The sequence below is a fragment of the Rhinopithecus roxellana genome, chromosome 1 (genome assembly GCF_007565055.1).
Source record: "Rhinopithecus roxellana isolate Shanxi Qingling chromosome 1, ASM756505v1, whole genome shotgun sequence".
In the NCBI taxonomy this organism is placed as follows: Eukaryota; Metazoa; Chordata; class Mammalia; order Primates; family Cercopithecidae; genus Rhinopithecus; species Rhinopithecus roxellana.
In genome coordinates this window covers 79,352,692-79,378,494 of record NC_044549.1, presented here as the reverse complement: position 1 = coordinate 79,378,494, position 25,803 = coordinate 79,352,692, and the positions used below count along the sequence as shown (strand labels likewise).

At 38.2% G+C, this 25,803-nt stretch overlaps 1 protein-coding gene across 1 annotated transcript in view; it reads left to right on the top strand.

Annotated features, from left to right (window-relative positions):
• The window catches only part of DNAH12 (dynein axonemal heavy chain 12), a 244,273-nt gene that overhangs the window by 36,986 nt on the left and 181,484 nt on the right, over positions 1 to 25,803 (top strand). The window contains 5 exon segments of the mRNA XM_030926675.1: positions 3,104 to 3,292; positions 4,813 to 4,969; positions 5,613 to 5,704; positions 17,067 to 17,245; positions 21,960 to 22,095. Coding sequence (XP_030782535.1) covers positions 3,104 to 3,292; positions 4,813 to 4,969; positions 5,613 to 5,704; positions 17,067 to 17,245; positions 21,960 to 22,095 — 753 coding nt within the window.

Below are 25,803 nucleotides of genomic sequence, written 5' to 3'. Positions count from 1 at the left end.
GTTAACAAAAGAATTATTCTAGTAACATATTTTTGAATTTATTAAATTTCGAGTTGGTTGATTCTCATTTCGTTCTCAGTAAAATCTTGGTTTAAAATGTTATTGATCATTGTATAAGAGGTATCCAGTGGAAAAAAATTTTAAAGTTATTGATAATCTTTAAATGACAAATAGGGAATTTTTAATTTTATGAAATTATATTTATGGCCCCCCCAAATTTTTACTATTGTAGATATACAATTCTAGAAAAATAGTTTTGAAGAAAAACTTGCCATTTTGGTAAAGACCTCCAACAATTCCATGAATTTTGTCTTGCATATTTAAAAGGATAATATACATATTTAATATCTAGTATGTAATGCTGTAACTAATATACATGGTTTCCTTTCTACCTTTACCCTCTTAAGAGGACTGTGATTATTTAATAAAAGTAAAGAGATGAGGAATGTCTTGAAGATAATTTAGAACCGTGTTTGTCTGCTGGGGGAAATTCCCAACAGTTGGTTCTCTATAAGAGCATTATTCGTATTTTAGAAGCTCCTTGTGCACATTTCTAAGTTCCAGTGACTTTACTTTCATTCAGTAGTGTGCTAGAAATATGGCTGTCTAGAAAAGAAAATCACCCTTAGGCTGGCCACGGTGGCTCACACCTATAATACCAGCACTTTGGGAGGTCCAGGCAGGTGGATCACTTGAGCTCAGGAGTTCAAGACCAGCCTGGCCAACATGGCAAAACCTCCTCTCTACTAAAAATACAAAAATTAGCCAGGCATGGTGGCATATGCTTGTAATCTCAGCCTCTCAGGAGGCTGAGGCACAAGAATAGTTTGAGACCGAGAGGTGGAGGTTGTGGTGAGCCTAGATTGTGCCACTGCATTCCAGCCTGGGCAACAGAGTGAGACTCTGTCAGAACATAATAAATAAATAAAAAAGAAAATTACCCTGATTTGTAGTGTTTGTTGACTTCTGTGGTGTAAATATTCCCACCGTGGTAAATTTCGAGCTTCTAAGAGTTTAACAACTGGCTCACAAAATTCTTGAATATTTAACAATTGACTCTTGAGAGAACAGGAGCTAGCTCTGGCATTCCACTGTACCTCATTCCATGTGCATGTCCCCCCATTACACCTTTACCTCTGGCTGTCAGGCCTCCCCTCCCTTCAGTCTCTACCATGTTGTTTAATCTTTTGGAACATTTTCTGTACCAGGGACAGAATTACTAAAGAATGTGAAAAATTCTGAGTCTCCATTTTAAGATTGTTGATATTCTATTAAAAAATTAAGGTTTGGCTGGGTGTGGTGGCTCACGCCTGTAATCTCAGCACTTTGGGAGGCTAAGGTGGGAGGATCACTTGAGCCCAGGAGTTCAAGACCAGCCTGGGAAACAAAGTGAGACACTGTCTCTAGAAAAAAAATAAAAAATTAGCCAGGCATGGTGGCTCAGGCCTATTGTCCCAGCTACTCAGGAGGCTGAGGTGGGAGGATTGCTTGAGCCCCGGATCCCAGGAGCTCGAGTCTACTGTGAACTATGATTGTGCCACTGCACTCCAGCTTGGGCAACAGAGCAAGACCCAGTCTTAAAAAACAAAAACAGTCTGGGCACAGTGGCTCACACCTATAATCCCAGCAGTTTGGGAGGCCGAGGTGGGTGGATTACCTGAGGTCAGGAGTTCGAGACCAGCCTGGCCAACATGGTGAAACCCTGTCTCTACTAAAACTACAAAATTTAGTCAGGCATGGTGGCAGGCACCTATAATCCCAGCTACTCAGGAGGCTGAGGCAGGAGAATTACTTGAGCCCGTTGAGCCCGGGAGACGGATATAGTGAGCCGAGATCGTGCCATTGCACTCCAGCCTGGCCGACAGAGTGAGACTCTGTCTCAAAACAAAAACAAAAACAAAAAAACCAAAACCAAAAACAAAATTAGATTTTGCATATAATGTTCTATTTATTGTTTTAGGTTACATTTGTTAATGTATGTTCTCACTTATTTGTGGGAGCTAAAAATTAAAACAGTTGAACTCATGGAGATAAAGAATAGAAGGATGGTTACCAGAGGCTGGGAAAGGTAGTGGGAGAAGTGAGCACGGGGGGTGGTAAGTGGGGATATTTAATGGGTACCAAAAAGTTAGAAAGAATAAATAAGCTGAGTGTGGTGGCTCATGCCTACAATCCCAGCACTGTGGGAGGCTGAAGCAGGTGGGTCACTTGAGCTCAGGAGTTTGAGACCAGCCATGAGCAACATGGCAAAACCCTGCCTCTACAAAAAATACAAAAATTAGCCAGGCATGGTAGCATGTGCATGTAGTTCCAGCTACTCAGGAGACTGAGGTGGGAGGATGGCCTGAGCCCAGCAGGCAGAGGTTGCAGTAAGTCGAGGTCTTGCCACTGCACTCTAACCTGGGCAACCCTGTCTCAAAAACAAAAAACAAAGAAACAAACAAAAAGAATGAATGAATAAGACCTAGTATTTACTAGTACAACTGGGTAACTACAGCAAAACATAATTTAATCATCCCTTTCAAAATAACTAAAAGAGTATAATTAGATTGTTTGTAACATGAAGGATAAATACTTGAAGTGATAGAAATCCCATTTACCCTGATGTGACTATTACACATTACATTCCTATATCAGAATATCTCTTGTAACCTTTATATACACCTACTATGTACCCACAAATATTAAAAATTAATAAGAACATATCATGCTGATTAGCTGGGTGTGGTGGCATGCATCGTAGTCCCAGCTACTCAGGAGGCTGAGGCAGGAGGATTGCCTGAGCCCAGGAGTTCAAGGTTACAGTGAGCTATGATGGCACCACTGCACTGCAGTCTGGGCAACAGAGTGAGACACTGTCTTAAAAAAAAAAAAAATATATATATATATATATATATATATATGTATATATATGTGTGTGTGTGTGTATACGCATGTATATATAGTATGCTGAATGAAGATAATTTTCAAGATTAAATGGATTGATAGGATGTTTTAATTATAGACGATTATAATCAGATATAGACAATTATAATCAGTTTACTGATGTTAGTTCAAAGTTGAATTTGTACTCTCTAAAGTAATAATGATTTATATCATGCAGCTAAAGGATCTCTTAAGGAGAACTGTAGAAGGATTTGTAAAACTCTTTGACCCAAAAGATCAAGAAAGGCTGCCAATATTTAAGATAGAATTGACATTTGATGATGACAAAATGGAATTTTATCCTACCTTTCAAGATTTGGAAGATAATGTTTTGAGTTTGGTAGAACGAATAGCCGAAGCTCTGCAGGTATTACATCTTTACCCATTGGGTTTCTTTATGTGGCTCTTTTAAAGAATTTTAAATTATTTGAGTCGAATCTCTATGAAGTGTATATGTACATAAAATGTTATGACTCTTTGTGTTATTTTCCTCCCTCAATTATTTTAAATTAGAAATTGCTTTCTCTTTGAAAAAGTCTCTTGGCTGGAGATGACATCTTCCTTCTTAGAACTTTTCTTGTAGCTATGAATTGATTTTTTTTTTTTTTTTGCATGTCTCATCTCTACTGAGTTGTGAGCTTCTTAAGAACAAGATCTAATTAATATTTGTTCTTTCTAGAGCTTTCTGGTATAATTACTTTGTCAATAAATATTAGTCAATAAATATTTGTCGGCCGGGCACAGTGGCTCACGCCTGTAATCCCAGCACTTTAGGAGGCCGAGGCAGGCGGAACACGAGGTCAGGAGATCGAGACCATCTTGACTAACATGGTGAAGCCCCATCTCTACTAAAAATACAAAAATTAGATGGGTGTGGTGGCACGTGCCTGTAATCCCAGTTGCTCGGGAGGCTGAGGCAAGAGAATCGCTTGAACCAGGGAGTTGGAGGCTTGAACCAAGATCACGCCACTGCACTCCAGCCTGGTGACAGAGCAAGACTCTGTCTCAAAAATATTTGTTAAATATTTATTTGTCAATAAATAATTAGTCAATAAATATTTGTTGAATGATAGAAAACTAACGCAACTTAAGGTTTTCTTTGTTTTGTTTTGTTTAAGACAGGGTCTCACTATTGACCTAGGCTGAAGTGCAGTGGCTATTCACAGACATGATCATAGCACATTGCTGCCTCGAACTCCTGGGCTCAAGTGATCTTCTTGCCTCAGTTTCCCAAGTAGCTGGAACTATAGTCACGTGCTGCTGCACCTGGCCCAACTGGTTTTATGTTAGACTACAAACTATACAATTTTAAATCATTATTTTGTATCAAGTTATTTTTTCTTCGGCCACTGAAATCTGAAAAGAATGTTTAAAAATATAGTATAAGATCTACATATAGGCCCGGCGCAGTGGCTCACGCCTGTAATCCTAACACTTTGGGAGGATGAGGTGGGCGGATCGCCTGAGCTCAGGAGTTCGAGACCAGCCTTACCAACATGGTGAAACACCATCTCTACTAAAATACAAAAAATAGGCCAGGTACGCTGGCTCACGCCTGTAATACCAGCACTTTGGGAGGCCGAGGCAGGCGGATCACAAGATCAGGAAGTCGAGACCAGCCTGACCAACATGGTGAAACCCTGTCTAAAAATACAAAAATTAGCTTGGTGTGGTGGCATTTGCCTGTAATCCCAGCTACTCAAAAGGCTGAGGCAGGAGAAGCGCTTGAACCCGGGAGGTGGAGGTTGCAGTGAGCCGAGATCTCACCACTGCACTCCAGCCTGGGTGACAGAGCAAGACTCCGTCTCAAAAAAAAAATCTACATATAGATTAATTATACAGTTAGATATTTATTATATACATTGCTGTTATTTTTATTTCCATTAGAATGTCCAAACAATCCCCTCTTGGCTATCAGGAACTTCAACACCAGTAAATCTTGACACAGAACTTCCTGAACACGTGTTACACTGGGCTGTTGATACACTGAAGGCAGCAGTACATCGGAACTTAGAAGGTGCAAGAAAACATTATGAGACATATGGTGTGTATGACATATATAATATTATACCATTTTGTCATCATTTTATTTGTGCTAGAATTTGGTCAGGTGTCTGTTTGCCTGGGGCTGCCATGAAAGGACAGGGAGAGCCAGAAGTGAGCATAGGCGTAGCTTTTGGCAGAGTCAAGAATCAAACCCAATACATTTTGTTGTCCATTCCAAAGGGTGTGTGTGAACTGGAGCAGGATGGTAAAGTCAAAGGCAGAGAGAAGAAATGTTGGAATAATTCAAGGGTAAAAGCAAGGTAATTTCTGAGAATAGTTTCAAAGAGGCTATAGCTCAGTTTTATTGGTCTGTAGTCTCCTCACGTGTGTGTGAGGTCAGGATGTATGGTTGTTCTTTGACATTCTATTAACCAACATCTTCTATTAATTGGTGTATCTGTACCCCAAGTCATTCTTAAAAGTCTCAAATACTCTATTACCTTTGTTTTAAAATGTCTGTGTTTAACTTGGTTTGCTTTTATTCTACCCATTTTCTTAAAATATAGTAAATCATATGTGTTAATACTCTTATTAATAATAATATTTAATTGAGTCGGTTCCCCATTCCATGATCATATAAAAAAAGTTTTATCTTCTAAAAAGGATATTACTGAGATTTTAATTAGATTATTAATTTTCAGTTGAAAAATATAACTGGCTCCTTGATGGGACTGCGGTTGAGAATATAGAGACTTTTCAGACAGAAGATCATACTTTTGATGAATATACAGAGGTAAGTGGTAATTCTGTTTTTATTAATGTGTTTTGAATTTTTTGTAACATTAGGATCTTTCCATTCTAAAAGTAAATGCTTAAATAGAATTTCTTATTTAAAATATAATTTCAGCAAAACTCATTGTCTTACCTTATAATTTCTTTAGTCATTCATTTACTCATTTATTAATTCAATAAAAATTTCCTTATCACATTCAGGCACCTAGCAAGATTTGGTGATGCAAAAATAAATGATAGGGTGGGAATGGTGGCTCTTGCCTGTAATCCCAGCACTTTGAAAGGCCAAGGCAAAAGGATTGCTTGAGCCCAGGAATTTGAGACCAGCCTGGGCAACATAGTGAGACCCTGTCTCTACGAAAGTTTTTTTTTTGTTTGTTTGTTTTTTTAATTAGCCAGGTATGGTGGTGCATGCCTATAGTCCTTCTTACTCAGGAGGCTGAGGCAAGAGGATCACTTGAGCCCGGGAGGTTGAGGCTGCAGTGAGCTCTGATTGCACCACTGTACTCCAGCTGGGCAACAGGGCGAGACCCTGTCTAAAAAAAAATACACAACCATGGTCTTCAGGAGCTTATATTTGGCCTGGAAGCCTGACATGGAAATAACAATTATGAAGTATTGAGATAAGTACTAGAATAGAGATATGGACAAAGTGTTGTTTGTTTTGGGAAATTGGTGAAGATATTATGCAAGAAGTGAAATGTGAGTTGGGCTTTGAAGTAGATTTTATAGGTGGAGAAGGGAGGGGATGTAGCATGAACCAAGGTGTTCAGAGAACATAAATGAACGAAAATAGTTAAATCATAGGTAACGGGGACACAGTACATGGAAGATTTAGAATATGATGAAGTTCGAAGTGTAAGTTGGAGCCACATGGGAAAATCCTGGAGTATCTTTGCTCAAGAGTTTGTACTTTGTTCTGAAGGTTTTTAGCCATGGAAATAATCTATTTGGATCTGAGTTTTAGAAAGATAATTCTGGGCCAGGTGCAGTGGCTCACACCTTTAATCTCAGTACTTTAGGAGGCCAAGGTGGGTGGATCATGGGAGGTCAGGAGTTCGAGACCAGCCTGGCCAACATGGCGAAACCCCGTCTCTACTAAAAATAAAAAATTAGCCAAGCATGGTTGTCCATGCCTGTAATCCCAGCTACTAGGGGGACTGAGGAGTAGGATTGCTTGAACCTGGGAGGCGAAGGTTGCAGTGAGCAGAGATCATGCCACTGCACTCCAGCCTGGGCAACAGAATGAGGCTCCATCTCAAAAAAAAAAAAAAAAAAAAAAAAAAGATTTCTGGTAGTACTGGGGAAAAGGCAATTGAAAGAGAAAAGACTCGTACCTCCTCAAGTGACCTTGTTCTATTGGTTAAAACTAGCCTAATATTTCTTCATTTTCCTTCTTTCTATTGACTGTTTAGATTTTTAAATGTATATTTTTATACATTTTAATTTTTCTAACATCTTAAATATTAAACATATACAGTTTTTTTATTTTTTTTTTTGAGACAGAGTCTCACTCTATTGCCCAGGCTGGAGTACAGTGGCATGATCATGGCTCACTACAGCCTTAACCTCCCGGGTTCAAGCAGTCCTCCACTTCAGCCTCCCGAGTAGCTGAGACTAGAAGCGTACACCTCCTGGCTAATTTTTTTTTAAAGTTTTTTTTTTTTTTTTTTTTTTTTTGAGATGGGGTCTCCTTACGTTTCCCTGGGTGGTTTTGAACTTCTACACTCAAGCAATCCTCCCACCTTGGCCTCTCAAAGTGTTGGGATTGCAGGCATGAGCCACCACACCCAGCCTGTACAGATAAATTGAAGGAATTTTACAAAGCATACCACCTACATTCTAGGATTTTGCTATATTTATTTGTCATTCCATCCCTTTTAAAAATTCTTTATTGATTTCAAGAGAAATTAACTTTAAAAAATCAACTTGAGATTTAGTTTATATACAATAAAATGTACCTATTTTAATTGTACAGTTATATATGAGTTTTGACAAATGTGTACACTCATGTAACCATCACCAGAATCAAGATGTAGAACATTTCTCCTACCTCAGAAAGTTTTCTTATACCCCGTCCTGGTCAATTCTCCCCAACTCTGACCTCAGGAAACTGCTGGCATGCTTTCTGTTACTATAGATTAGGTTTTTGTTTTCTAAAGTTTCAGATAAATAGAGTCATAAATACATATACTCTTTTGCATCTGATTTCTTTTATTAGCATAAAGTTTTTGAGATTTATCTGTGTTGTGTGTATCAGTAGTTATTCCTCTTTTGTTTGTTTTTGTTTGTTTTTGTTTTTGTGTGTATATGTGTGTTTTTTGTTTTTGTTTTTGAGACGGAGTCTTGCTCTGTTGCCCAGGCTAGAGTGCAGTGGTGCAATCTCGGCTCACTGCAAACTCTGCCTCCCAGGTTCAAGCCATTCTCCTGCTTGAGCCTCCCGAGTGGCTGGGACTACAGGCGCCCGCCACCACGGCTGGCTAATTTTTTGTATTTTTAGTAGAGAAGGGGTTTCACCGTGTTAGCCAGGATGGTCTCGACCTCCTGACCTCATGGTCCGCCACCTCGGCCTCCCAAAGTGCTGGGATTACAGGTGTGAGCCACCGTGCCCAGCCTAGCTTATTTCTTTTATTGCTTAGTAGTATTTCACTGTATAGATATACAGTTTCTTTATTCATTCACATTTTGATGGGTATTTGAGATGTTTCCAGTTTTTGGCTATTATGAATAAAGTTACTATGGTCTTCTGTTTACAAGTCTTTGTGCGAACATATGCTTTCATTTCTCTTTCTAGGAGTTGGATTGCTGCGTGGTATGGGAAGTGTATGTTTAACTTTTAAAGAAACTGTTAAGCCAGGCATAGTAGCTTGCACCTGTAGTCTCAGCTACTCAGGAGGCTGAGGTGAAAGGATTACCGGAGCCTAGGAGTTCGAGTCTGCAGTGAGTTATGATCATGACACTGCACTCCAACTCGGGTGACAGAGCAAAACTCTTGTCTCAAAAAACAGAAGAAACTTAAATTTCTCTCAAAGTTGTTATGTCATGTACAATCTCACCAGCAGTGTATGAGATGTCCAGTTCTTCCACATCCTTTTCAGCGTTCGGGATTATCAGTCTTTTACTTTTTATTATTGTTTTATTTTTTCCCACTGCACTTTCACATCTAGATTACCAGCCTTTTTAAGTTCATGTGTATATTGGTATCCCATTGTGGTTTTAATTTGCATTTCCTTAATGACTAATGATGTTTAGCATCTTTTAACATGTCACATTCCATCTGTGTATCTTTTTATTAATAAAAATAAAGTGTCTCTTAATTGTTTGTACATTTTAAATTGGGTTTTTATGTTTTATTGTGGAGCTATAATGGATGTATTTTATTGGACTATATTGTTATAATCAATGTTATGGAGTTTTAAGAATTCTTTATATATTCTGGGTAAAAGTTCTTTATCTGAAATAGTTTTGCAAATATTATCTCATAGTTTATGCCTTGACATTTTATTTTTATAACGATGTCTTTCAAGGAGCAGACATTTTAAATTATAATTAATTCTAGTTTATCAATTTTTTTCTTTTGAGGTTCATACTTTTTGTGTCCTAACAAATCTTTCCTACTCCATGATCATAAAGCTTTGTTCCTATGTTTTACTCTAGAAGCTTTTCTTAGAATCCCTAAACAACACATGTGATCATCTAGAAGTTTTATAGTTGTAACTTTCACATTTAGGTCTTATGACCCTTTGTAAGTTAACTTTTGTACGTGGTGTGGGATACAGGTCATGGTTCAGATGTTTTTCATGTGGACATCCCGCTGCCCCAGCATCATATGTCAAAAATACTGTCTTGTCCTCATTAAAGTATCTTGCCATCTTTGTTGAAAAATCAATTGATCCTATATCTGTGGGTCTATTTCTGGATTCTCTATTTTCCATTGATTTATATATCTATTCTTATGCCAGTACCACATTGTCTTGATTTCTGTAGTTTAATGGTAAATTGTAAAATCAAGTAGTGCAAGTTCTCCCACTTTGTTCTTTTTCCAAAATTATTTTGACTATTCTAGGTGCTTTGCATTTCCATATACATTTTAAAATCAACCTATCAATTCCTAAAGAAGCCAGCTCGGATTTTGGTTAGGATTGCATTGAATCTCTGAATCAATTTGGAAAGAGCTGCCATCTTGAAATAGAAGCTTTCAATACATGACCATAGTATGTATTTAAATTTATTTGGACCTTCTTTAATTTCACTCAGCAATGTAGTTGTAGTTTGCACTGTACAGCTCTTGCAAATATTTTCCTAAATCTGTCCCTTAAAATGTTTCAGGTTTACCTGATTTTCTTATAGTTTTTTTTTTTTTTTTTTTTTTAACAGAGTTTCATTCTTGTTGCCCAGGCTGGAGTGTAATGGTGCGATCTCGGCTCACTGCAAACTCTGCCTCCTGGGTTCAAGCGATTCTCCTGCCTCAGCCTCCCGAGTAGCTGGGATTACAGGCGCTTGCCACCACACCCAACTAATTTTTGTATTTTTAGTAGAGACAGGATTTCGCCATGTTGGCCAGGCTGGTCTTGAACTCCTAACTCAGGTGATCCACCTACCTCGGCCCCCCAAAGTGCTGGGATTACAGGCATGAGCCACTGCACCTGGCCATAAATAGTATTTTTAATAGCAATTTTTATTTACATTACAGTGTTGAATAGCAGCAGTGAGATAGGGCATCCTTGCTGTGTTTATAGTCTTATGGGAAATATATTCAGATTTTCATCATTAAATACGTTAAAAGTTGGGTTTTTGGTAGATGCCCTTTATCATGTGGATGAAATTCCCTTCTATTCCAAGTTTGCCAAGAGTTTTTATAATGGGAGGGTGCTGAATTTTGTCAAGTATTTTTTGGCACATATTTAATTGATCACATGGATTTTCTCTTTTTTTGGTTAATATTTTGAATTATATTTATTGATGTTCAAATATTAACCCAATGTTGTTTTCCTGAGATAAACCTGAATTACCCCCAAAATTTAGTGCCTTAAAATACCAAACTTTATTATCTTATACTATCTGTGGGTCAGGAATCCAGCCTTGGATCAGCTGGGTCCCTATGGCTCAAGGTCTCTCATAAAGTTGCAGTCAAGCTATCAGCTAGGGCTATGTTCTCATGAAGGTTTGACTGGGGCAGAATGATTCCAAGTTCACTCAAGTGGTCATTGACAGGATTCAGTTTGCCACAGGCTATTGAATTTCTGTTTTTGGATACATAGATATTTAGGATTGTTATTTTTTTTGATGAACATTATTATTATAAAAAATAATCTTTTAAATCCCTGATCTTTTATATATATAAGTATATATAAAATCAGGGATTAAAAAAATATATAAATATATAAAATATATAAAATAATATAAAATATATTTGTATATTTATAAAATTTATATATAAATATATATCAAATATATATTTAAAACATATATAAATATATATATTTTTTGAGATGGAGTCTTGCTCTTGTCGCCCAGGCTAGAGTGCAATGGCACGATCTCGGCTCCCTGCAACCTCCACCTCCTGAGTTCAAGTGATTCTCCTGCCTCAGCCTCCTGAGTAGCTGGGATTACAAGTGCCTGCCACCATGCCCAGCTAATTTTTTTGTATTTTTTAGTAGCCATGGGGTTTCAACATGTTGGCCATGCTGGTCTCGAACTCCTGACCTCAGGAGATCTGCCCACCTCAGCCTTCTAAAATACTAGGATTACAGGCGTGAGACACCTCACCTGGCCCCTGATTATGTTTCTTATTCTGAAGTTTTTTACTGATACTGATACTCTAGCTTTTATTTTACAAAACAACTTTATTGAGATGTAGTTCACATATTATATACTCAATCAAAATCAAATATTATATAATCTATCAAAAAGTATGATTTATTTCTGTCATTTACTGTGTCACATATTTTGGTACTCTGTTATATATGTGTAAATGTCATATTTTTCTGATGGACTGACCCTTTTATTATTTTAGAATATCTCTCTTTATCTCTAGCAACATTTTAAAAAAATTTTTTTTTGAGGCAGGGTCTTGCTCTGCCGCCCAGGCTGGATTGTAGTGGTGCTGTCACAGCTCACTGCAGCCTCAACCTCTCAGGCTTAAATGGTCCTCCTGCCTCAGCCTCCTGAGTAGCTGGGAATACAGGCATATGTCACTATGGTGGGATAACTTTTGTATTTTTTGAGAGAAGGGATTTCGTCATGTTGCCTAGGCCGATCTCAAACTCCTGACCTCAAGCGATCCGCCTGCCTCAGCCTCCCAAAGTGCTGGAATTACAGATGAGAGCTACCACACTTGGCCCTGAATTTTCTGTATACAATGTCATGTCATGTGCAATAGTGATTGTCTTACTTCCTTTCTAATCTGAGTTCCTTTTGTTTATTTTTCTTGCCTAATTTCACTGGCTAGTATCTGTAGTACAATGTTTTGTTTCGTTTTAGACAGGGTCTCACTTTGTTGCTTAGGCTGGAGTACAGTGATGTGATCTCAGCTCACTGCAGCCTCAGCCTCCGAGACTCCAGTGATCCTCCCACCTCAGCCTCCTAAGTATCTGGGACTATAGGCACAGACCACCACATCTAGCTAAGTTATTTTTTTGTTTTTAGTAGAGACAAGGTCTCACTATGTTGCCCAGGTTGGTCTCAAACTCCTGGGCTCAAGTAATCCATGCACCTCAGCCTCCTAAAGTGCCAGGATTATAGGCGTGAGACACCGTGCCCAGACAATGTAGTACAAGTTCTTTTTTTTTTTTTTTAGACGAGGTCTCACTCTGTTATCCAGACTGGAGTGCGGTGGTAGAACCATGCTCACTGCTGCCTTGACCTCCCAGGCTCAAGCCATCTTCCCACCTCAGCCTCCCAAGTAGCTGGAACAACAGGTGTGTGCCATCACACCCAGCTAATTTTTGTATTTTTTGTAGAGATGGGGTCTTACTATGTTGCTCAGGCTGGTCTCAAACTCCTGGATGAAAGTGATCCTCCTGCCTCAGCCTCCCAAAGCTCTGGAATTACAAGCACGAACCACTGTGCCTGGCCCTTATCTTGTTCTTGATCTTAGAGGGAAATGTTCATTTTTTCATCATTAAGTATAATGTTAGTTGTAGGTTTTTCCTAACCATGCCTTATGAAAGTTGAGGATGTTCTCTTCTATTCCTAGTTTGTGTTTTTACCATGAAAGAGTGTTGGGTTTCGTTAAATGCTTTTTTTCTTTTCTTTTTTGACTGGTAAAGTACCCAATAGTTAGTGAGAAAGGGGAAAGAGTAGAACAAGCAGTTTGATCTGTGATTAACTGTGAACAATCAAATGAGATAACTCACTACCTTTAGACTTGTTTGTTTAATGCTTTTTTGGCATCTATTGAGATGACTATGGGTTTTTTTCTAATATGCATACTTTTTACCTTATTTGATTTTTATGGTTTCATGAAACTATTTTGTGAATGCATAAATGCATAATTACTTTCACAAATTCAGAGATGGCATATAGTTGTCTTTTGGTAGCTGCAGGTATTTGTTCTAGGACCCATCTATAGATATCAAAATCTGCAGATGCTCAAGTCTCATATAAAATGGTGTTAGTATTTGCATATAATTTATGCACATCCTCCAGTATACTTTAAACTATCTCTAGATTACTTATAATACCTAATGCAACATAAATGCTATATAAAGAGTTATACTGTATTGTTTTTTATTTGAATTATTTTATTGTTATTTTTATGGCTTTTCTCAAATATTTTCAATTTGCCATTAGCTGAATCTGCAGATGTGGAACCCGTGGATACAGAGGGCCAACTGTATTCTCTTTCATTTGTATTTTACCATATATTTCAATACAGTGCTATGCAGAGAATAAACACAAAAAATGTTCTGTGAATTACCAGCTAAATTTTTTGTGGCCTGGGTATAACCTGTAGTATCTATAAGCCCTAAATATCAAGACCAAGCATATGTTTTATTAAAGTTTTTTTTGTTTGTTTGTTTGTTTTTTTTTTTTTTTGTTTTTTTGTTTTAAGATGGAGTCTCGCCCTGTCGCCCAGGCTGGAGTGCAGTGGCGCCATCTCGGCTCACTGCAAGCTCTGCCTCCTGGGCCCAAGCGATTCTCCTGCCTCAGCCTCCTGAGTAGCTGAGACTACAGGTGCCCACCACTACACCTGGCCAATTTTTGTATTTTTAGTAGACAGGGTTTCACCATGTTGGCCAGGATGGTCTCAGTCTCCTGATCATGATCCACCTGCCTCAGCCTCCCAAAATGCAAGGATTACAGGTGTGAGCCACTGCACCCCGCCTCATTCACTTTTAAAATGATTATTTCCTTAGGTCTATTATTTTGTAGTGACATTTTCTAGAATTTTGTAATAGTTTTGGGATAGTTTATATAACTATTTGAAAATTTACTTTTAGATTTAGTAACATATTCCTGGATTTCTTTGTCAGTTTCTGATATACTGTAGTTGTGGTTAGTATGCCTATTTGGGGGGAAATTTAGGAATGATGAACTGTAACATCTGTACAGATGAACTTATTTATTTATTATTTATTTATTTATTTATTTTTTGAGACCGAGTTTCACTCTTGCTGCCCAGGCTGGAGTGCAATGGTACAATCTCGGCTCACCACAACCTCTGCCTCTTGGGTTCAAGCGACTCTCTTGTCTCAGCCTCCCAAGTAGCTGGGATTACAGGCATGTGCCACCATGCCCGGCTAATTTTGTCCTCCATGTTGGTCAGGCTGGTCTTGAACTCCTGACCTCAGGTGCTCCGCCCACCTCAGCCTCCTAAAGTGCTGGGATTACAGGCATGGGCCACCACACCTGGCTTATTATTTAATTTATTTTTTTAGAGACAGGGTCTCTGTTGTCCAGACTGGAGTGCAGTGATGTCAGCATAGCTCAATGCAGTCTCAAGTTCCTGGGATCAAATGATCATTCTACCTCAGCCTCCTAAGTAGCAAGGATTAAAGGCATATTCCAACATGCCTGTCTAAAATTTTTTTTTTTTTTTTTCATGCAGAGTCTCAGTCACTCAGTCTGGAGAGCAGTGGTGTGATCATGGCTTAACGCAGCTTCCGCCTTCTGGGCTCAAGTGATCCTCCCACCTTAGCCTCCTGAATAGCTGAGACTACAGGCATGCACCACAACACCTGGCTAATTTTTGTATTTTTTGTAGAGACAGGGTTTCACCATGTTGCCCAAGCTGAAAGGCTAATTCAAAAAAAATTATTTTTTTTTGTAGAGATGGGGGTTCACTTTGTTGCTCAGGCTGATCTCGAACTCCTGGCTTCAAGCAATCCTCCTGACTCAGTCTCCCAAAATGCTGGGGGTTTACAGGCATGAGCCATCATGCCTGGCTTATACAGATGAATTTATAGGATGCTTGTGATTTGTGTAAAAATAAAACAGGACAGGGGAGTGGTTAGGAGTATAGTTAAAAAAAGGTTGGTGATGAGTTGCTAATTGTTGAAACTGGATGATGGGTACATTTTGCTTATTTTTGTATGTTTAAAATGTTCCATGAAAAAATTTAATATAATTGTGAAATATAACATACATAGTATATATGTATAGACAGATAGGTAATTATAACCTAGGTGGTAATAACCACGTAGCTTAAGAATGAGAACTTTGTAACACGCAGAAGCCACCATGTGCCTCTCCCCAATTACAACTTTCTTCTGTCTTTGTTGGTAACTATTATCCTGACATTTCTTGCTTTCCTTTATGGTTTTACCACCTATGTATGTATACTTAAATAATATAGTTTAGTTTTGTCCATGGTAAGTTTGTATGAAAGGTATCGCACTATATATATTCTTTTGTGTTTTTCTTCTTTCATCATGGTAAAATTTATCCATATTCATCTTTTTTCAATGCCATGAGTTCTGTCTATCCTTTATTTGATGTTTTTTTTTTTTTTTTTTTTTTTTGAGATAAGGTCTTGCTCTGTCTTCCAGGCTGGAGTGTGGTGGTGTGATCTCGGCTCACTGCAACCTCTACCTCTCAGGTTCAAGCGATTCTCAGCCTCTTGAGTAGCTGGGATTACAGGCGTGTGCCACTACATCCAGCTAATTTTTGTATTTTTAGTAGAGACGGGGTTTCACCATGTTGGCCAGGCTGGTCTTGAACTCCTGACCTCAGGTGATCCACCCGCCTCGGCCTCCCAGAGTGCCGGGATTACAGGCGTGAGTCACCGCGCCTGGCCTATTTGGTGTATTTCCAACCAAGAACAAGGCAGGTGCTTAAGACAGTCTTTGAATCAATTAATTATTATCTTCCCCCTTGAACACTGAAAAATTTAAACCCAATTCACCACATCCTAGATACTCTAGAAAAATAGGACAGCATTGAGAGAGAGGAAACATAAAGGAAAGTTCTCCTGAAGGAAGAATAAAAGGAATAGGCCATTTCGGTAGAGAGTGGAGATCGAGTGAGAAGGAAGGCAGATAGAAACATTAAAGGTGGATTGTGAAATTAAGTCAAAGTTAGTCCAAAGTTGGTAAGTGTGTTTCACTTTTACCAAGTACAACATATCTTGTCAGATTTTCTTGATACTACTTTGTTTAATTTTTAAAAATTACCCCAGTGTTTGGGTACTAAGAAGTTGACATACATTCCAATATCTTGGATCTTGGTAATTGCAGAGCATCTGTTCCTGGATTATTATTACTATTTTGTTAAAGATAGGATCTTACACTGTCACCCAGCATGAAATGCAAGGTGCCATCATAGCTGCCTGCAACCTCAAACTCCTGGGCTCAAGCAATCCTCCCACCTTAGTCTCCTAAGAGTAGCTGGGATTATAGGCTCAAACCATCTTGCCTGGCTTGGACTATTTTAACAAAAACCAATAAGTTCCTTATATATATATATATATATTTTTTTCTTAAAGATTGAATTAGAATCCTTGACCATGTGGATGTAAAGTGAAAAAAATAGAATCTTTAATGAGCTATCAGTAATGGCAAAAGCAAATATTTATCTACTATGCAAATTGTTACATGATATAAGTTTGTTTCTAAACAGAGAAATGGGTTGACTCTGGGGATAGTTTTAAGAAATAATTATTGAGGGAAATTTTACCTTGTGATATGTTCAGATTTTGATACTGTGAATGGTATTGTATTCGATATTTACTGGTAGATTGGCAAATTCCTCAGTGAAAGAATAGGTGAAAAAATATGTATGAAACAAGGGAAAAAATTTTAGTCACTTAGCAAAAAATAAAGTTGTATTTATATTATATAATTAAGACTTTCATAACAATACAATATTATAAAATCACTGAAAGTTCTAAACTTTTTTTCATTTGAACACTTTTTTTCAAGTTTATAGAAAAATTTTTCAGTCTTGCCTCAGAAATAATGCTTTTGCCTCAGTGGATTCATTACCCTATGGTGCGTTTGGATTGTGAAGATTTGAAGACAGGCCTGACAAATAAAGCAAAAGCCTTTGCAAGCATATTATTAAATGACATAGCTTCAAAATATAGAAAAGAAAATGAACGGTAAGTAGAATTAATTCCCAAGCTCAGAATTATATGGCTAAAAGAAATACTTTGCTAAAGTAATTCCTGTTTAAAAACAAAAGCTTAAAATATGTAAATACTTACAACTTTTTCTCCATAGCTGCCTCCTATAGAGGTGCCTTTGTAGTCCCATTGGGCTGGCTTCTTTTTGTTTGATACTGTTTGATACCTTTTTAAATGCAGATCATTTCATCATTCAGGTATTAAGCCCAGTAACCGTTAGTTCTCCCTTCCTTCCCTTCCCCTTCCCTTCCCCTTCCCCTTCCCTTCCCCTTCCCCTTCCCTTCCCCTTCCCCTTCCCTTCCCCTTCCCCTTCCCTTCCCCTTCCCCTTCTCTTCCCTTTCTTTCCTTTCCTTCTATTAGAGATAAGGTCTTGCCATGTTGCCTAGGCTGCTCTCAAACTCCTGGACTCAAGTGATCCTCCCTTCTCAGCCTCCCAGAGTGTTGGGATTACAGGTGTGGGCCACTGTGCCTGGCCACATTCCTCCTGTATTTCTGATATTCAATAATTAACTATAAAGTCCTACATGATCTGATTTCTGCTCACCACTTCAACTTCATTTGCCGTTCCTAAAGTATGCCAAGCTTATTACCACCTTATGGCCTTGCTGTTTTTTCTTCCTGGAATCTCTTTTTCTGGTATTTGACAACTCATTTGTTTTTTCCCTCACCTTGAATATCACCTCCCTGGAAAGGCCTTCTCTGGCCCCTCTGTATAAAATAGTGGCTTCTTCTTGACACTCCATCATTCTTTTTCCTTTTATGGTGCTTTATTTTTCTTCATAGCTTTTTTTTTTTTTTCTTTAGAGACAGGGTCTCACTATAATGCCCAGACCGAAGTGCAGTAGCACAATTATAGCTCACTGCAGCCTTGAACTCCTGGGCTCAAGGGATCCTCAGCATTTTTTTTTTTTTTTTTTTTTGAGACGGAGTCTTGCTCTGTCGCCCAGGCTGGAGTGCGGTGGCGGGATCTCGGCTCACTGCAACTTCCGCCTGCCAGGTTCACGCCATTCTCCTGCCTCAGCCTCCTGAGTAGCTGGGACTACAGACGCCCACCACCATGCCCGGCTAATTTTTTTTTGTATTTTTAGTAGAGATGGGGTTTCACCATGTTAGCCAGGATGGTCTCTATCTCCTGACTTCGTGATCTGCCTGCCTCGGCCTACCAAAGTGCTCGGATTACAGGCGTGAGCCACCGCGCCCAGCCAGCATTTTTTTTTTGCTACCTAACAGAGTACACATTTGTGTGCTTTTGTCTCTCTCCTCAGTTTCAATACCAGCTTTATGAGGGCAGGGTCTCATTTACTGCTATGTTTACAATGTTTAGAATTTTCCTTAGCATATTGTAGGTACTCAGCTATTTATTAAATGAGTGAATGAGCAAGTATAATTTCTCACATATTTCTCCAAATTCCTGCATGAGCTAAAAAATCATTTACCTCTTTTACACTTTGTTTTTACATGTTTTTTCCTGATATTTCTAGTAATAGCATGACAATACAGATTTCTAATTTAAAATTAAAAAAATTTTTTAAATAGAGACATGGTTTTGCCATGTTGCCCAGGCTGATTTCAACCTCCTGGACTCAAGAGCTCCTCCTACCTCAGCCTCCCAAAGTACTGGGGTTACAAGCGTGAGCCTCTTTGTCTGGGGTAGATATTTTTTCTTAAAGAAAAAATTAATTTAATTTTTAAAATTTCAATAGTTTTGGGGGGTATAAGTGATTTGGTTACATGGGTAAATTCCTTGTTTTTTTTTTTTTTTTTTTTTGAGACCGAGTGTCACTGCAACCTCTGCCTCCCAGTTTCAAGCTATTCTCCTGCCTCAGCCCCCCAAATAGCTGGGACTACCGGTGTGTGCCACCGTGCCTGGCTAATTTTGTATTTTTAGTAGAGACAGGGTTTCACCATGTTGGTCAGGCTGGAACTTCTGACCTCAAGTGATCTACCCGCCTGGGCCTCCCAATGTGCTGGGATTACAGGCGTGAGCCACCGCGCCTCGCAGGTGAGTTCTTTAGTGGTGATTTCTGAGATTTTAGCGTACCCATCACCCAAGCAGTGTACATTGTACCAATATGTAGTCTTTTAACCCTCACCTCCCTCTCAGCCTTTCCCACACCGAGTCCCCAAAGTCCATTGTGTTACTGTTTTGCATCCTCATAGCTTAGCTCCCACTTATAAGTGAGAATATACAATATTTGCTTTTCCATTCCTGAGTTGCTTCACTTAGAATAATGGCCTCCAGCTGGGTGCGGTGGCTCATGCCTGTAATCCCACCACTTTGGGAGGCCAAGGCAGGTGGATCACGAGGTCAGGAGTTCAAGACCAGCCTGGCCAACATGGTGAAACCCCATCTCTACTCAAAATACAAAAATTAGCCGAGCGTGGTGGCACGTGCCTGTAATCCCAGCTACTCGGGAGGCTGAGGCAGGAGAATGGCTTGAACCTGGGAGGTGGAGGTTGTGGTGTATTGCGCCACTGCACTCTAGCCTGGGCAACAGAGTGAGACTCTGTCTTAGAAAAAAGAAAAAAGAATAATGGCCTCCAGCTCCATCCAAATTGTGGCAAAGGACATTATTTCATTCCTTTTTATGGCTGAGTAGTATTTGATGGTGTCTATATACCATATTTTCTTTATCCACTCATTGGTCGAGGGACATTTAGGTTGGTTCCGTATCTTTGCAATTGTGAACTGTGCTGCTAATAAACATGCTTGTGCAGATATCTTTTTCATATAATGACTTCTTTTCCTTTGGGATTGCTTGATTGAATGGTAGTTCTATTTTTAGTTCTTTAAGGAATCTCAAAACTGTTTTCCATAGTGGTTGTACTAATTTACATTCTCACAAGCAGTTTAAGTGTTCCCTTTTCACCACATCCACGCCAACATCTATTGTTTTTTGAAAATTATGGCCATTCCTGCAGGAGTGAGGTGGTATCTCATTGTGGTTTTAATTTGCATTTCCGTGATTAGTTATGTTCAGCATTTTTTCGTTGGTTTGTTGGCTGTTTGTCTGTCTTCTTTTGAGAAATGCCTATTCATGTCCTTTGCTCACTTTTTGATGAGATTATTTGTTTTTTCCTTGCAGATTTGTTTGAGTTCATTGTGGATTCTGGATACTAGTCTTTTGTTGGAGGCAGAGTTTGCAAATATTTTCTCCCACTCTGTGGGTTGTCTGTTTACCCTGCTGATTATTTCCTTTGCTGTGCAGAAGCTTTTCAGTTTAATTAGGTCCCATTTATTTATTTTTATTTTTGTTGTGTTTGCTTTTGAGGTCATGAATTCTTTGCCTAGGCCATGTCCAGGAGCTTTTTTCTGATGTTATTTTCTAGAATTTTTATGGTTTCAGGTCTTGGATTTAAGTCTTTGATCCGTCTTGAGGTGATTTTTGTATAAGGTGAGAGATGGGGATCCTGTGGCTATTCAGGTTTCCCAGCACTATTTATTGAATAGGGTGTCCTTTCCCCAATTTATGTTTTTATATGCTTTATCAAAGATTAGGTTGGCCCAGATATTTTAAAGCTCAGGAAATAATTCTATGAAATGTAACTTTAGTTGAATAATGCTGTAGGATATCTAGGCTCATATCCTACATGGGATATTCTAAGAGAACTGTTAATTAAAGAAACTATGTATAAGGGGTGATCTGTTTACTTGCTGTACTGTCATGTTTCACAAGAGGCACTAATAATAATTAAAAAACTAATGATTATACTAATGATTATAGTTATCAGTAAATAGAGGGTACTATGTGCTAGACCCTTTACATTCATTATTGTTTTATAACAATCCAGAAAGATGAATGTTACCTGGGTATTTAAGAGAGTTGAAGAGGTCGCTAACATTTTTTGTAATATGCCATAATTTTGCATGAAATTATTACCTTAATTTTGTAGGTTTTATTGATGTATAGTATATACTGAGTTATAGCAGATAAGCTTAATTTTTTTTTTTTTTTGAGACAGTGTCTCACTCTGTCACCCAGACTGGAGTGCAGTGTGCAATCATGGCTCACTGCAGCTCAACCTCCCAGGCTCAAGTGGTCCTCCTGCCTCAGCTTCCCAAGTAGCTGGGACTACAGGCATGTGCCACCAGGCCCAGGTAATTTTTGTATTTTTTTTGTAGAGACAGGGTTTCACCATGTTGCACAGGCTGTTTTTGAACTCTTGAGCTCAAGTGATCTGCCTGCCTTGGCCTCTCAAAGTGCTATGTTTACAGGTGTGAGCCACTGTACCTGGCCAAGCTTAAATATTTTTAAGGTAATTTAGTGAATTGAGCAATTATTTTTAGGATATCATAGTTCTTATTTTTTATTTTTTTGAGACGGAGTCTTGCTCTGTTGCCCAGGAGTGCAGTGGCGCATCTCACCTCACTGCAAGCTCCACCTCCCAGGTTCACGCCATTCTCCTGCCTCAGCCTCCCAAGTAGCTGGGACTACAGGCACCCGCCACCACGCCCGGCTAATTTTTTTTGTATTTTTAGTAGAGATGGGGTTTCACTGTGTTAGCCAGGATGGTCTCGATCTCCTGACCTCATGATCCGCCCCCCTCGGCCTCCCAAAGTGCTGGGATTACAGGCGTGAACCACCACTCCCGGCCGTTCTTATTTTATAATAATCATCATAACACACATTTATTGACTATGATATAACATTAATTAACATCAGTCTATTAAGGTGGAGTTTTATGTCAGTATTTGCAGTGAATTTGAAGCAATTAAAGAACATGCATTAAAAGTCCCTGAAACAACAGAAGAGATGATGGATCTGATATCTTATGTAGAAAAAGCCCGGACTACAGGAATCGAAGAGTTGATTTTAAGGATCCAGGTAAGAAACTTTTAATTTACATATTTTGGTTTGTTTTCATTGTGAAATATGATATTCATAGTGAAGATGTGTAAAATATATAGTTACACAAGTAGTTGTAAATTGAGCGGTTATATTGCCACCACCTAGGTCAAGAAATAGGATATGGTCAGCACCCCAGGACTCTGCATATAACTTTCTGATCGCCATGCCTCTCCTTCTCCTCTGGCCTCCTCTAGAGATTAGCAGTTGATTTTTACAGTAATCATAGCTTTGAATTTCTTTAGTTTCACCAATTGTGTGTATGTCCTTAAACAATATAGATTAAAAAAATTTTTTTTATACTTTCTGCATTTAATAGTGTGCTTATACCTTTTCCAGCACAAGATTATATACCTATTTACCTATATTTGACTCTTATTCTTTGTTTAAAAAACTTTAAAAAATGTTAAACAACACATATACCAAAATTACATAAAACACAAACTGTACAATTTGGAATGTTCTAAACTGCCAGTAATTGCCACATAGGAAAATAAATAGAACCTTGCCAACCCACTAGAAACCCATCATAATCCCTCGTCTTCTGGATGTTAGCAGTATTCTGATTTTTTATTTTTTATTTTTTTGAGATGGAGTCTCACTCTGTTGCCCAGGCTGGAGTGCAGTGGCAAGATTTCGGCTCACTGCAACCTCTGCTTCCTGGGTTCAAGTGATTCTCCTGCCTCAGCCTCCCGAGTAGCAGCTGGGACTACAGGCACCCGCCACCACGCCCGGAGAATTTTTGTATTTTTAGTAGAGATTGGGCTTCACCATATTGACCTGGCTGGTCTCGAACTCCTGACTTTATGATCCACCCACCTCGGCCTCCCAAAGTGCTGGAATTACAGGCATGAGCCACTGCGCCTGGCCAATTCTGATTTTTATGGTAATTACTTCCTTGTTCTTTTTTATAGTTGTACAACTTAAACATGTATTTCTAATCAATATAGTTAATTTCTTCTGATTTTGGTCTTTATATAAAGGGAATCATACTATTTATATTCTTTTGCCTCTCATCAATGTTATGTTAGTAATGTCATTGTTCCTTAACTTTAGCTGATTTTCATTGCTGTCTAGTATTCCATTCCATATTGTATCCATTCCACATTGTATACAATAATTTATTTAAAAATTTTACTGTTCTGGATATTTGGTTATTTCTGCTTCTGGTATTACTGGCAATGCTTCTGAGAACATTTTTTTACATGTATCCCAGTGCACACATTCATTCATTTCTTCCAGGTGTTATAGGATATGCTTTTCTTCACCTTTACGAATTAAGGCAAAATTCTTTTCTAAGTAGTTCCAGTTTTAGACTCCTATTAGCAGTGCACAAAATGTCTATTATTTTAACATTCTTACTTGCAATTGTGAGATGGTTTAAATTTTGCCAGTCTATTGGGTGAAAGTTATGGTATTTTCAATTTGCATTTTCCTAAAAAGAAATGAATTTGAACACTTTTCATATGCTTATTGGCCATTTGGAGTGCCTCTTTTGTGAAATGATTGATAGTACATATATTTTGCTTGTTTATTTTTTGGGTTATGTACTTTTTCCTTATTGATTTGTAGCAGTTAAAAAGTGGCAAAATAAACATAACACAAAATTTACCATTTTAACCATTTTTAAGTATACAGTTCAATGTAGTAATTTTAAATATATTATTAGGTATCTTTTTATCTACTCTGTAATTTAATTTTTTAATGATGTTTTTGATGAACAAAAGTCCTTAATTTTAATGCAGTTAAATGAAGAAATCTTTTATTTTATAATAAATGGAGCAGTCTTTTATTTCCTTCCTTCCTTCCTCTTTCTCTCTCTCTCTTTCTCTCTTTTCTTTTCTTTCTTTCTTAACTTTTTTTCCTTTCTTTCTTTCTTTTCTGTTAGAGACAAGGTCTTGCCATGTTGCCTTAATTTTAATGCAGTTAAAAAGAGCGATCTTTTATTCTATACCTAGTGCTTTCTGTATTTTGTTTAAGAAATCCTCTGCCACCATGGTTCAAATATATTTTTCTTCCACCCTTTTCTAGAAGCTGTTTAGATTTGCTTTTCAGATTTAGGTTTCAATCCTGAAAATTTATTTCTGTAAATAATGTGAGGTCCAATTTAAATATTTTCCCATATAGATGAGCAATTACACATTTATTGAAGAGACCATCCCCACTGTGTCCATATATGTATAGATCTGTTTTGAGGCAGCTTGTTCTGTTCCATTGGCCTTCTTTTTCTTTCTTTCTTTATTTTTTTTGACAGAGTCTCACTCTGTCACCAGGATGGAGTGCAATGGTGCAATCCCGGCTCACTGCATCCTTTGCCTCCCGGATTCAAGAGATTCTCCTGCCTCAGCCTCCCGAGTAGCTGGGACTACAGGCACATGCCACCACGCCCAGCTAGCACCACCACGCCCAGCTAATTTTTGTATTTTTAGTACAGACAGGGTTTCACTATGTTGGCCAGGATGGTCTCCATCTCTTGACCTCATGACCCGCCCGACTTGGCCTCCCAAAGTGCTGGGATTACAGGCATGAGCCACCATGCTATGCCAAAATGTATTTTTATATACTAATTTAATACCCATCATTCAATTTTTCTTTTAACATTTTCTATTTAAAACTTTGAATTTTAGGCCATGCGCAGTGGCTCATGCCTGTAATCCCAGTACTTTGGGAGGCGGAGGTAGGTGGAGCACCTGAGGTCAGAAGTTCGAGACCAGACTGACCAACATGGTGAAACCAACATGGGGAAACCCGTCTCTACTAAATACAAAAAGTTGGCTGGGCATCGTGGCACATGCCTGTAATCCCAGCTACTTGGGAGGCTGAGGCAAGGGAATCACTTGAACCTGGGAGGCGGAGGTTGCAGTGAGCCGAGATTGCGCCATTGCACTCCAGCCTGGGCAAAAAGAGTGAAACTCTGTCTCTAAAAAAAAAATTTTAACTTTACTATTTTTATATATTTTAAATTTCTCTTCTTAATTTTAATAGTTTATCTGAAGATTATTTTGGAATGTCTACATGTACCATTCATTATATAACTTGCAAATAATGACAGTTTTGTTTTTCATGACCAAATGTTACACATTTGCAAAACTTTGTTTATTTTCTTTGCAACAGTGGACTGTCTGGGACTCTAGTACAATGTTGAATAGCAGTGGATGAGACAGGTTTCCCATCTTTATCCCAACCTTAAGGGGAAAGCTTTCAATATTTCACTATTAAGTATGACATTTGTCGTAGGTTTTATACAGGTACTTTTGCCAGATTAATGAATTCCCTTCTATTGCTGATGTGCTACTAGGTTTTTTGAAAAGAAAAATTAGTATGAGTGGACTTTGAATTTCACTACATGCCTTTTTTGCATGTACTGTGGTGATCATATGCTTTTTCTCTTTAATCTGTTGGTATAGTGAATTACATGGATCATTTTTTATTTTAAAGTTTTATTTCTATGTGCATTGTATATATAAAATATATAGAATGTACAAAATACATATTTAATGTTATTTTCAATACATAATTTTATATCTATATTATATATAATATATAAAATACATACGTATAATATAAAATCAAAAACCTTAAATTTGCCTTTGAATCTGTATTTTAGTTCTTAAAAATTAGTGCTACAGTACAGCTTATAGAGCAATGAAAGATATAGAGGGTAAAAATATTCAATCTCTCTACTCA